The 13,965-nt window shown below is 39.0% G+C and overlaps 1 protein-coding gene across 1 annotated transcript in view; it reads right to left on the reverse strand.

Moving 5' to 3' along the window:
- The window catches only part of LOC145450801 (uncharacterized), a 57,522-nt gene that overhangs the window by 31,534 nt on the left and 12,023 nt on the right, over nucleotides 1-13,965 (reverse strand). Inside the window, exons 11-17 of the mRNA XM_080329307.1 lie at nucleotides 13,597-13,765; nucleotides 10,938-11,042; nucleotides 5,970-6,065; nucleotides 5,765-5,813; nucleotides 5,600-5,703; nucleotides 949-1,083; nucleotides 668-879 (exon numbers count right to left, since the gene is read on the reverse strand). Coding sequence (XP_080185433.1) covers nucleotides 668-879; nucleotides 949-1,083; nucleotides 5,600-5,703; nucleotides 5,765-5,813; nucleotides 5,970-6,065; nucleotides 10,938-11,042; nucleotides 13,597-13,765 — 870 coding nt within the window. The remainder of the gene's footprint in view (nucleotides 1-667; nucleotides 880-948; nucleotides 1,084-5,599; nucleotides 5,704-5,764; nucleotides 5,814-5,969; nucleotides 6,066-10,937; nucleotides 11,043-13,596; nucleotides 13,766-13,965) is intronic.

A 13,965-nucleotide genomic window follows, 5' to 3' on the forward strand; every position in this document is an offset into this window, starting at 1 on the left:
CTTGTGACTTGAAATTGACTCGTGAATTTTGCTCCGAGCCACGAGTCAATCCACATTTCTGATACGACGAGTCAAGTCAAGTCAAGTCATTTTAGCACAGTGACTCGAGTCAAGTCAAGTCATACCAAAAAGGTGACTCGAGTCATCCCAACACTGGCGATCTCCTGATAATGGTAATTTAACTTTGGCACTCTTCAACACTATTTTCTAATGCCCAATAACAGGACTGCAAATTGATTGTGTACAAATGGCATAAAACTGATTGCTCTCATATTGTATCATTCAGTTTACAAATAATAATTGAGTCAACCATTCCCACTCTTTTTTAACTTATACTTCGTGTGTTTTTGTGGTATTCATGGTGTTTGTCGACTACTATGGTCATTTACACCAGGCCGATATTCCTCTTATTTTCCGTAACTGCCGACTTTTTTAGCACGGCCCACATCTAGGCGTTTTGTAAGACACCACTGACGCGGATGAAATGGCGAGGAGGAGCCTTGTACCAAAAAATCTACAGGCTATACATCGGATTAATACCAAAAGGGATAGTTGTGCCAGATAGCAGCATAAATGCGCAAACCTGAATATACAATGATGCAAATGATTTACAAAGTTTATACACGAAGAAGTTTGGTAATATTACAGACTTATTTACTAAACATACCAATCGGATGAATCCTTCCACAAGCTGCCCCAACCTTTTCGTTTTTCTCCATAATGCTTAACAAATAGAGAAGAGCTTGTGGTTGGAAGTCTACATCGCCGTCCAGAGCAAGAATATATAAATTATCGACATCAATGTCCTCACACTCCTCCTTGGCCAAGTATCGTAAAATGTAATTTAGATACATGCACTGTGACCATCTTTTCTTTTTTCTATTTACGAATAAAATACACTTTAGTATTGGTGCACCGGAAAGTTAGAAATGAATTAGTAGGCTATACCTTATTTTCTCAGCGTCTTTCAAATGGATGTACATCATACTTTTTGATTGCGGCAGAAATATCTGGATTCTGCCTCCGTATGGAGTCTCCATTTTGACTGCCGCCATGCTCCTTGCGCCGTCTTTCTCAACAGTGCTAGTGCGTGCGGAAAATTATTCGAGTTATTTTTCCCTTGCACCAAACGAATGGAAAATAGCTTTTCTCGCGAGATGTATCTTTGTGTGATGGATGACTAAATTTACGTGTCATTAGGCCATATGTATTGACATTATTAGTCTATACACCGTATAGTACGCCAATTCAATCAATGTTGGCACAAATCACAGTTGAAATGACTAGAGTCAGCTTTGAGTCGCAATGTTAAATCAGACAGGATTGAATGTGCAAATATCTTACCGTAAAAATGCGATAAAACCACGAAGTAGCAGATTCACCTCTGTATCCACAAATTATTATAAATATAATATAATATTAGATCGTTGGGTTATATTTTTCATCTGAACAAGTCACACACAATATACAATGCGATAAGACACAATGCGATGTCATGAAGAGATAGGAGGATGTCGAACGACACGCATCAGTAGCGATCCTTTAATCTAACATCCACCTCGGCCTGGAGTGCCCGATGTCACAGTTCTTTTCGATGTCGATCTTGTTGAAGCCGCGGCCCTTTCTACTAGTTCTTTCCATTCCGTGTGAGTGCTTTCTTTCGTCGGGTCTTTTTCTGGGCTTTTTTTGTCGCCGTAAGGATGGCGAAGGGGCAAAAGGAGCCCATACAAACCTCCGACGGGAATCGAGCCGGCTCCGACAGATTGGTGGGCGCTTATCGTTACCACTACGCTATCTCCCCCGCCGAAGCCGAGGACGATTGGACTACAGTTCATATATTGCAGTGGTCTTCAACCTCTTTCGTCGTGGTACACCCTTTTAACATTTACTCGAAACTTGTACATCTCTGACCATATTATGCATCGATACCGCCGAAAGCCGCATTTCGATTACATATACAATACGTCCGCATTCCAGTGGGGAGTCGCCATGGCCCATCGACAACAAATACTCATATCAACTTTGCTACTGGGAAGTTAACACCGCGTTAGATCACCGTTGCGGTGTTCTGTGCCTTCACTTATTTCTTGAGATATGCCTTTTCTCATTGTAGAAGCAAAACATCCCAGCAGGTTTACAATATATAATATATGCACCAAAATCGCGAGTATAAATGTCAATAAAATATACTAGAATTACGTGTGTTTTCGCACGGGGCACGAAAATTTTGCCCCTTAGATGAATTTCGTAGAAAATGTTGCTAGTTTCACATATTACTGTCAAAAATTTATTTCTTCCGAGCTCACGTGATCAGAGTATCCCGTAGAGCTGATGAAAGGGTGTCTTCGAAAATTTTGGGTACAAAGTTAATGATGATGCATCTTCCGGTTAGTTGCATGTTGTTATTTCTTGGCCTCCCACCAGGATTTTTTGTATTGTTATTATTATTATTTTCACCACACATCAATGAAAGTGGCGCTAATTGCCTGTTTAGGATTTGTGCGCCACGACAGTGCATTTCTTAATGTTCGGTGTCTTTACTTTGGGTAATGAGGACGACTTTCGCTTGCACGCGCATCCCACTTTTGATTTTTTTCTTCATGCTCTTTCAGGACTCTGCTACCGACTTTGGAGTTCGGCACACTCTTCTTCTAGGTTATTCAAGACGCTACGTTAATAGTGGGTTGCAATGAGGAGCCCAAATAAACTTCCGACACATAGAAACGTAGCAGAACTGAGACTCGAACCAGCAACATTGGTTGCATAATGACGGCCGCCAACAGACGCCAATTTAAATATGTGTAGACGGTCGCAAAAATATGGCTGAGGGCTGAATGTGACCGTGCGTCCGCAGTTTGGCCACCCCTGGCCTAACCGAAATAAGGATGAACATTTGAGCAAGGCAGCAACGTATAGGAAATGCTAAATACGCATCAGGGCTCGTGGTTACTGGACCGCACCATCTAAAGCAGTGGTTCGCAAACTCGATCCCCTGGCTGCGCGTGCACAATCATGTATGCTGCGATATTTATAATCTTGCCGCAGGAAGCACCTATTCGAAATGTCTGAGCTATAGCGATGGTTTTTTCGAGAATCATTAGACAGATATCGCAAGCTGAACACATGCTAACTCCAACCTGTTGTACTCCGAAAGGAACTAGTAAGTCCATTACCAAAGGTTAAATGATGAGAAACATTTAGGGGAGGTTTGGTACCGATGGATCACTGGGACCGAAAATACTTTGAAAATTCTCTATGATAATTCCATGATTACACTCCGTGAACTTGTCTACAGCTGCATGCTGGCAAAATCTTTCCTCATCCACAAAAAAATTCGACGGGCGCCGGCTATGGGGTCTCTCACAGATGATTTTTGTTTTGGGGGGTGTAATCTAAATTTAGATCGACATATACATTTTTCTTTGTAACCTTCAACACGAACAAACCAGCAATAATTTTTATTGTGAAGTGCAGGGCTTGTATCAGGCTATATAATGGCACCTATTATTTTTTCAGTACTTACCCTGAGTGGACTTTTTTTCGATTCATGTATAAAATTCGTAGGGTGGGGACCGATGAAACAATAGCCAAATCAAGCAAAATAATCAAGCATACTAATCATGAAACAAACGAAACATGCCTACGTACAGAAAATCTTTATGTAATAATTGCATATGATGTTTTATCGCCATAACGAGGTATTTGGGAGTCACACTGTCGATTTTCGGGCAATATGTATGTACCCAAAAATTTATTAGTCCGAGCCTAAATCGAAACGTGATTTTATGACAACATTTGAGGTAATATTTATTCTATTTTTTGACAGTTGCGACCAAACATTCTTCTTTGGCTTGCTGCAGCTTAGATTATAATACTGAGCAAGAAAAGTAATCACATTTGAGATTTTTAGGGTATATGTGTCATAGGTCCCCGGGTCGTGTGTCATTGGACCCACCGGGTGGGGACCGATGACACGTTCGAGCAACAAATTTTGAACGTCCATAAATATTTTTTGAAAAGACGGATATTCATGCATATGTGCGCGATAGGTGGAGCTTGTATCAAAGTGCTGAGCCAGCAAAAGATCTGCTGTTTTCGGCCGAACATTTCGGGGCCAGCGATAATTTTCCAATTTTTGATCCATCGGTACCACATCTCCCCTACTTATGACATCACATTGTACGGTATTACACATCCAGTCAATCTGTTCTGAAGCATCAACTGGAGTATTTATTGTGATAGCTATCGTCATCGTCTCATCGGTTCATTATAATCCGGATCTGGTACACCCCTGTACAACCCATCCTAGTGGTACACAAAAATTATGGTACAACCTGGGGTGTACGAAACACCCAGTTGAAGAGCACGGCTATGTTGTGATATCCTTCCTCGGGTATCTCAAATATTTTCCTCTATTTTGATGCGTTGATTTACTGATTCGATATTCCGTCAGCATTGTTTCACGACATTTCAAATTTTCGGATGCTGACTCACAGCATGGACAGCTGCATTGAGCACAAGCTCGCGTACTCAAGTCCATTGTGTGCTGTGGCAATGCCATGCAATACAGTCCACAGCTTTATCGATTCAAATCGACGTTATCGTTGTAACCAACTGATGTGGTTCGTTAAAAATCACTTATTAATTTGTAATGAATAGTCACCTAGTTCGAAAAAAGACGTTGGGATGGACGGTATACTCGGCCTCATAAACTAAACTGCTGTATGAGGGGATTTTTAAACGCTCGTCCTAAAAGGTAATAGATGGACCAGTCTCTGTGTGTAGGCCTACAGCTAATGATTCAATGATAATTCTCCATCGTGAATAGCATGAAATCAAAGAGAATGGTCGAATCAGAACGCAAATGACAGCCCAGTATTTCCCACCGTCATCCCGTGAGTAACTTGAATGCTTATTGATCGGGTGAAGCTAAAGTTCTGGCAATACAAACCTATTCACTGATGTCTCTGTGCAGGTCTATTCCATTACGAATGCATGTTTAAATTCAGAGGAGGGCCGGTTCTATCACAAAAGATATATTTGCACCAGGAACTGTTACGAAAAATCATTAAAAATAAACAGCGATGCAAACCGGTTCGCTGATCTCACAATGGCCCATGAGTATGTTTTGTAGAGCCGGCGTAAACCCGACGAATCCACCAACTTGTTGAAATCAAAGTAGATCAAATCAATCTGCAAATCGTTCTTATAGTTATTGCTTCGACTCTAATTTCCCACGACGACGAAATGAACATGACTCGAGTCGAAACTCGAAATCAGAGAGTGGCTGGCCATCTCGTGACTTGGTTACAATCTTACAACCAAATATCCTCACAACCCCACAGTTTGAGACGAAGACTCAAGGATCTCGCTTAGCTTGTGATTCGAAGATGTGTCAAATATATAAGTGATGTCTTGGAACAGCAATTTTAAGATGTCATACAGCAGAAACTTTTTGGAGCAGCGATAGCCTGTTGGAATATTTTCGCGCAAAAAGAATGAATGGAAGAGGTCGTTCATAGGGCCAAAATATCGTTTCTATAGAATAATATGAGTCCATTTTAATTATGCATGAGATGACTAATATTTGGTTACTCACTCTGCGGCAAGGGGTAATATTTTCATCAGCTTCTCAACGTATTCATTAACATGATATTGTCCGTTGCCCTTGTTGGTGATTGCACCGTCGAAAAAAACATGCACCTGAAGTAAAAATTTATTCAAATACACGAATATTCCATGACTTTTACGGAAGTAGACAGACCTCAAATTCGAATTTCTCGCCTCTTGCTTTTTTCTGATATTTGTCAAGTCTGAAATGATTTGCAAACTGATGAACCTCGATTTTTATACATTGAAAGCGGCTTTATCGTTTGGAATTTAAATGATCTTAAATGATTTCAATGAAACTTTGCAAAAACACTAACATGGACCATTTGTATTATCATACTAACATCCATGTTTATTACCTCATTATACTTGTTAAGATCTGTCTCATTTCATCATCAGTTTCGTGCCAAAGCGTCATGCATAAAGCAACTCGTGGCTTTCCTCTCTTTTGGAACCTGATCGTATGTAAAATTATCAACTTATAAAGGACATAAATAAACCAAATTATAAAGTCATAGGCTTAGTTTCAACTATATATCAACTTTCGTCGAATCCTTTCTGTCGTTATACTATCGAATGTAGTAGTTGTTGTTATCGTTATTGCTGTTGTTTATATTGTAAGATAATGTGATCAGCTACTATGGTCTTTTGCACCAGGTCTAAAGAGTCTGAGAAATCCATTGCCGTTGCAACTGTCTGCCGGTCGGGATAAAATATCATCGGTCACTATAGTAAGATCCGTGGATCTAATAACAGGTTTGTGATCTGAAACGGCATGCCTAGAGATTCGACGCTGTTCACAATCAATTAAAAAGTGATCGAGTGTAGTCATATACAGTAGTAGTAGGCCTATGTATCGTATCCATTCGCAGGCCGCATTATATAAAGTTGGGATAGTGAGCCAAAATTCAACAATGATATTTGATTATATAGTGACCGACTATACACGGGAATATTACATGTGTGTATATGTATATTTAAAGCAAACGAAGTATTGATTTGATGATAACGTACGTGCGTCTGAAAAACTGACGACAATTTATAAGCCGGTCGTCCTCATTGTCAAAAATTAGGTATGAAAGTTTGTCTTCCCGATTCTTACAACTGGATGTAAATTAGAGTGCGTGAGCCGCAATCTGTTCATATATTTGCTGATTGTACTTTTGGTTACTTCAAGACACACAATGGTGACAGCATCATAACCATGTTACCTCTAAATACGCTACTACAATATAGAAATTATTAATACTAATGGGCCTATTTAATATTTATATACTTCTATACATTGGAACTAATCTATCTAACACACTCGCGAGTCGGTTTTTCAAGTACAACACTAAAAGTTATGAGCCTTTTCGTGTTGCCAATCTAAAATCACACTCGCGGTTCGAATTAGGTCATTTACGTTTCACTTCCTGTGGTGTTTAGCAATTAAAACATTTCAAAATGCATGGACCTCGAAATCGGGCTATCGCGTCATCAATGAAATTTAAAAAATGCTATGGTACGACTGTAACTATAATAAGAAAAAGGTGAAAAAGGTTCATTTTACGCAACCTACTTTCGTTGTCCCAATTGTCGATCGCTGTTGCTGTGTTCGTAATAAGTTGTAGTGTCATAAGTGCAATTAGCTACTGCTTGATTTGAATTTCCTAACGACGGTGGCGCAAACAGCCATAAATGGCGATACCTATCACTCTTTTTCGCAATGATAATAATATTAATAATAGTAATAAACTGTACTGAATGGATGCTGATGCAAACTTTACAGGGGCATGCGGAAAAATACGACTGACAAAGCAATACTGCTCACTTCTCAGTTCTCATCATTACATCACAAGTAAGCCGTCTGTTACCGATGCCCATCAATTACGCTGAAAAAATCATCCACACCAGAGGTGTCAAACTCAACTTGCGCCGCAGTCCGGATTCAAACCTTCAGATTGCTCCCGGGCAGGAACAACCGAATGATTTTAAAATGTTATCTCAAAAACCTATACACATACTATTATATGACAACGTTTTTCAGATCAAAGGGGCTCCATTCGAGCTCCGACGTCATTCGCAAACGATAGGATTGCCAAATGTGTGGTGATTCACTGCAGCGATAAACCGCTAAAACAGTGTCTGTACCGACGATACAAGTTGGAATATTTCTATGCTCCATTTGTCTTAGTCCTAATCTGGCCTTAGCCTTGTAGTCTTGTTTTGTGAGAACTTTGTATATTTAACTGTAAACGCAGAAGTTGGAACTTGTTTCATCAGTACTAAATCCCGATTCGTGTTTTTGTGGAGGCCTGGAACTTTTTCATACAAAACGGTGCGGCAGTGTGATGGCAAATACTTGGATTTCATTTTTGTGATTATTTTATTCTCCAAGTAACCTAACGGTTTCGCATTGGCGTTTACGCTTCTGTTAAGAAATACTCTTCAAATGTACTCGAGTCGCAAGAAGCAAATTTCAATATTTACAGTACTTTGTATGAAGTGATGCCAGATACTCGCACGATCAGCGAGGATTGCAAGTGAAACAACACACTAAATATATTCTGGTCTCAAATTAGAGATGAATTTCGCAAACATATTTTGGTATCAGCCGTTTCCTTCAGAAAGCCTCCGTGTTTGAATTGGAGCAAATATATATATATATATATATTTTTAAATATATGTACCATAACACAGGTGGGATCTCCAGGTCTTGAGGTTACTGGACGTCGCTCTCTATATATCTCTGAATGGCCATGCCCTCATTACTATTAAAAAGTTATGTCGAATTCAATGATATAATTGTACAATGTACATACGTATAACTGAAGCAGGTGCAATATGAGTCTATACTCTATAGGGGTGGGCAAACTATTGAGCTCGCGGGCCACATTTAATATCTGAATCCATTCGCGGGCCGCACTATATAAAATTCGGATTATAAACTAAAACGCAATATTGGTATTTGATTATATAGTGAAGACATAATGATAATATATATGCCTATTTAAAACAATCCAAACATTGCTTTGACGATATCGTACAGAAACAGTGTGGAGATTTCATAGGATGGTCGACCTCAATAACTAATATGTCAAAACTATAGAGATGAAAGTCGGTGGTCCCGATTCTTAGAACAGGATTGAAATTTAAATCTGTGAGCAGCGATCCGTTCATAGATTTACTAATTCCATTTCTGGATCAGTTCCAGGACACACAGCGTAACCATGTTAACTTCAAACACGCTTGCACTATGTGTAGATAAAATGTAAATAGCCTAATTCTGCGCATGCATAGCACGAATCTACCCAAGGCACGCGCAAATCGTTTTTTAAAAGCACATCACGGAAATAATTAAAACTGGAGTGGCCAATCCGACATCACTCTGGTGATCCGAATTATGTCAATCTCGTTTAGGATTTCTGTGATGTTTACCAGTTGAAACTTTTCAAACTGCGGGGGCCTTGAGATCTTGAGATTTCGCGCCAGAAATTAAACATAAAAAAATGAGGTATGGAGTATTAACCTCAGAACAGTGGTTCTCAAACTTCTCCCTTCACCCCCTTATAATGGTAAAAGAGTTTGCGCCCCCTTATCCTCATATCACAAAATGCAACCAGGATGCTAGCCAACCTAACAAATAGTTTTATGGCATGGAAGGTGACGACTGTGGATGAGAGATTTTCTAATATGAAATTCAGACTAAAAATGCAGAGCAACGAGTATGAACGGGATGTAGATCGCGCGAAGCGCGAATTTTTTTTCAGATGACTCAGCTTCGCGCCCATCTTCAGATGCTTTTACCCCCAATGCGCCCAGTTTGAGAACCACTGCCTAAGAATTATCATGGTGAAATATACTGGGAAAAAGTTTAATAAAGTCCCAGCATTATTTCAATTTTTATTACACATTTTATCAATATTTTTGATAAGTTTCTTTAGACTCTCGTGGGCCGCACAGAACGGTGTGGCCATATCACAGGATAAAATGGATTTCGTGGCGAGGTTTCAATTCCTTCAGTGGGACAGATTTGTAAGAAAGTTAAGGAATTTATATTTTAAACGACTGTTTACTAATTTGCCGAGAATGACAATTTCAAATCGAAAATGTTTTGCAAACATTTCGAAGTCACCCTGTTTCATCTTGACATCCCCAACATTTCATTTTTTCCACAAACCCTAACAAAACATCTCTAAATAGCAATACGTTTGTATCAGCTGGGATATTGCCAATTAGACAATTAAAATGTGTTTGCACAGTCGGATATTTTATCTCAGACGACCATTTCAATGATGGGAGTCCTAAAGTTTTAGCTATTATGAAGCGAAACAGACTCATGCTTTTCCTAATTAAAAAAATCAAATAAAAAATAGGTTGTCGGTCAGTGTACAAATTTAGAGTCTTCGTGGACCTCCTGAAAATGCTTCACGGACGCCTAGGGGTCCGCAGACCCCCGGTTGAGAAACACTGGCTTACTTTATTGTCTATCGCTGTAGACGACCCATTGTCTGCATCATTAACGGTCAAATTGAAACAAATAGGTTGATCTGGTGTTCCGTTCAACCTCACCGTACCGCAATAACCTAACTGAAGCAAGACTGCGTGGGCATTGGCTTAAGCGCGTGATGAAAAATTGGGATGTAGACAACATTGTCAGAATGAAGCAACACTGTTTGTCGGCAGAAGTGTACGTACAGCTTCAGTGTTACCAACCAACAACCACTGCTGTTCAACATTCTTTCTTCGGTATTGGCAAGCTACTGGGGAAGTACAGAAATTTTCAGCCAAAATTTGATTTTTTACTGCATATGGCTATTTCCAACCGGACATTTACGTGAGGTATTATAATAAAGTACATGATTACTATACCGACGGCTCAGGCCTTATGTCACGACGCTGAAAAACATGCTGACTTCTCATACGTCATCTAAAGTATCTACTGGAACTATCAAATGCTATATTAATTCCACAAAATGAATATCTTCCGTCGTTTAACCAATGATTTCGACGAGGACTCGGCTAGACCGGACAGATGTATTCTTGAAAGAAAAACACTGGTTTCTATACTTGCGACAGATATTATCTCACATACAAGTAATACAGTAGCCAACGCCCCTATCAAATGGATTTGCTTTGTACTATACGATAAGGAAATCAAATGAAAATAGATCTCGTACGCCTGATATATCTTTACATTAGATATAGATGAATTCTTTATATCAATTTCGTTGATGTGTATAATTGATTGCTTATTGGTGTAGAATGTTTTATTGCTGTAATTTGGGCGAATATTTAGAGCAACTTAAAGAGCAATCACCAAATAATATTTACTTTATACTTACGATTCAGATGTACGAACTTGCGTATGCTTACTGCTTCGATTCATCATCATATCCTCGCAGATCATGGGTCCAGCAAAGTTGCTTTTATCGAAAAGGTTCTCAATGCTATGAGAAAGGATAAATTACCATATTATATACATTTATCTTTCCTCTGTACTAATGAGATTCAAAAAAATTCACCTGGACACTGATATCATCTTATATATAGCCTATATCAAAGGAGAAGAGCATGGTCATCTCTCGAACCCTGTTTTAATTAACCAAGAAGAAACCACAAATTATTATCACATGCACAACTATAGTGACCGCACCTATGAACCAATGCAACCTCTAAATAAAGATATGGAGCTATTGTTCCACTAGAACTATCAACTATGATTTAGTCTGGTTGGGGCATCATTTTTTCAGGTTTTTTATTGTAGCTACAAGAGATGGTGTGAACACGAACTTTTGTAGACGGGTCAAACACAAGACGTAGTATGACGTCACATTTTATGATTATGAAGAACATATTCGCTAAGACATAAACTTCTATATAATGTATGAGAATTGAGGACCGAAGTAGTTTTTTTGCAACGCATTTTCAATGCGACGATCAACAACATACTCCCAAATCTAAAATCGCAATGCTTATCGTGTCCGGACCGAAAGATTTGGAATTGCTATAAACAAGTTTGTTCTCTATGCATGACTGCCTAATCGCGTCGAGAAAGTACAGCAGTGAAGATATATCGTGCTATATATTTCACACCGGGTTAAGAAACGGAAGCGGGAATGGAACAGGTCGCTATGCAAACATCATTTTGTTGCAGTTCCGTTACGGTGAATTTCTGAAAAATATGGCCGCGGCCAGAAAATCTATTAAATCTGTTCTTCAATTTGAGAGCACATCATTTTTAGAGCGCAGTGCTGTAAGATCCCATTACAGTTGTTCCCAGTCATTCATAACTTTATAGCACCCTAATAAACATATTTTATGCGTAAGTATGACAGGGCTGGATCAATTTCTTGAGTTTTCTGTAGGCTATTTGAGATAGGCCTTCTAACTGTATGTCATAACAGAGATTGCGGCTAACATTATAACACACATGAAGATTCATATTTATTCATAAACTCGCAGCAATTTTGACAACGTATAGCTGTCAGTAACTATAGGAGTCCAACATAGCTCTATATCGAAGGAAATGCGATAGTTACTTCCTCCAAGATCTTTTATTGTAATATCGACGGTCTTTCTAGCTGAGAGATCCAGCATAAGTAGGCCATAAGCGGATCTAACTGTGAGACACAAAATCCAACACACATTCTCATTTGCAGCTAGATGAGGTAAGATATGGGAGGAAGAGCCTTACCTATATAATCTTAACAAATATGCAAAAATAATGATAATAATATAAAATGAATATTCATATTTGGTCAGTCTACTATAAATGAATAATTTTGAATGAATATTAGGGCAAGTTTTTGTTGCAGTCAAATCCGTGGGAAGCTACATTTATTTTTCACAAATTTGCCTTAAAAAGTTGCATTTATGGACAAGTGCCTTGAAATTATTAGGGTATGAGATGCTCGAATCGATCCGTATCCAAGGCACTGTAGCAAAACTTTGTGTTAGCGACTTCAACAAAATCAATAGCCTGAAAAATAGACCCAGCAGTGAATATATAATTTTCAGCGCTCTAGCCTGAATGTACGTCAAATAAGAAAGGACCACAAATTTAAATGAAAGTAAAATAATTAGGCGTTCTATTTACATATAGAGCCAAATATTTGCAGTAAAAAGTTGGTTGCAAGAAAAATCGAAAAAACTTGAAAAAATTTGGATAAAAAATCGAAGAAAGTTGCAAAAAGTTTCATGAAAAATCGGAAAAGTTAAAAAAAAGTTGCATAAAAATGGAGAAAGTTGCAAAAAGTTGCAATATAAGAATCTAACGAACAGCTTAAAACACCATACTACATAACTTGTGAGTGTTTAGGGGGCTGACCGTTAAAATAAGTAGCAAAAGCTGCAAAAACTTGTCATAATGAATATGCAATCGAGTAAGAAGCATGTCACAGGTTGAGCTATTTTTAGATTTGAAGCAAACTGTACTCGGATTTTCTTGCAATTAAGTATAAATTCAAGCGGTAGAAGGTGTTTCTGTTGCATTTCAAAAATGTTAATGTTAACGGTGCAGACAGAACTATAGGGCTTCTATGGAGAACACTAACGTGAACCGACCATTCACATCGTCGTCAGTATAGCTAACTACTTTGGCCTAGGTAGGTAGGCCTACCGTGTTTCGTGGCATTCTACCACAAGGATGAGTTACTGGTGATTTTAGCTATTGATAAAAGGAAAATTAGCCTACAATATGCCTACATGTGTAGAAAGTTGATACGATATAGTTCAGGCGCGGGTAACTTATCAGTCGGCGGGCCGGATATGGGGAAATGAAGTAGCCTACTTGGCTGGCCGGAACTATTAACCTTTAGTAACTATAATTTGACGTAGTAAGCAAATATTGGAGAATTGGAGAAGACTGTGACCACCGGTAATATTTTTATCATTTAAGACCAAAAACTGTCTGCGGGACGCTTAAAGTCACGCCGCGGGCCGGATCTGCCCCGCGGGCTGCATGTTGCACACTATCATTTCACGGATTATAGAGAGGCATACCCCCACACTGAAATTTCATTCTCCGTCCACATATGCGACGCTACTGCCAGCATGGGCAGAACTCCTGTGACAAGCCCCAGAAAAACAATCCCTGCTATAATCCCGGCCTCGTTATATAAATCTGATGTTCTCCACCCAATGAACTCGTTAACACTCGGTGTCGCCGCTGCTGTGATAATGAGAAACACGAATTAATAATTTATAATTGTATAGCTTTTGGGAAATTTTGGGAAGGAAGACTTTTGGTTAGGAGAGTAACTTTTACGTATTGAAAACATACAGATGGCGTTTTGAGGTAATGTACCTCCCCCCTCCGGCTACCGAACTGAAACCCTAGTGCAGCCTTTAGGCCTATCATATGCAAAAGAT

The sequence above is a fragment of the Botryllus schlosseri genome, chromosome 11 (genome assembly GCF_051294905.1).
Source record: "Botryllus schlosseri isolate E-star chromosome 11, Bs_hap1, whole genome shotgun sequence".
NCBI lineage: Eukaryota > Metazoa > Chordata > Ascidiacea > Stolidobranchia > Styelidae > Botryllus > Botryllus schlosseri.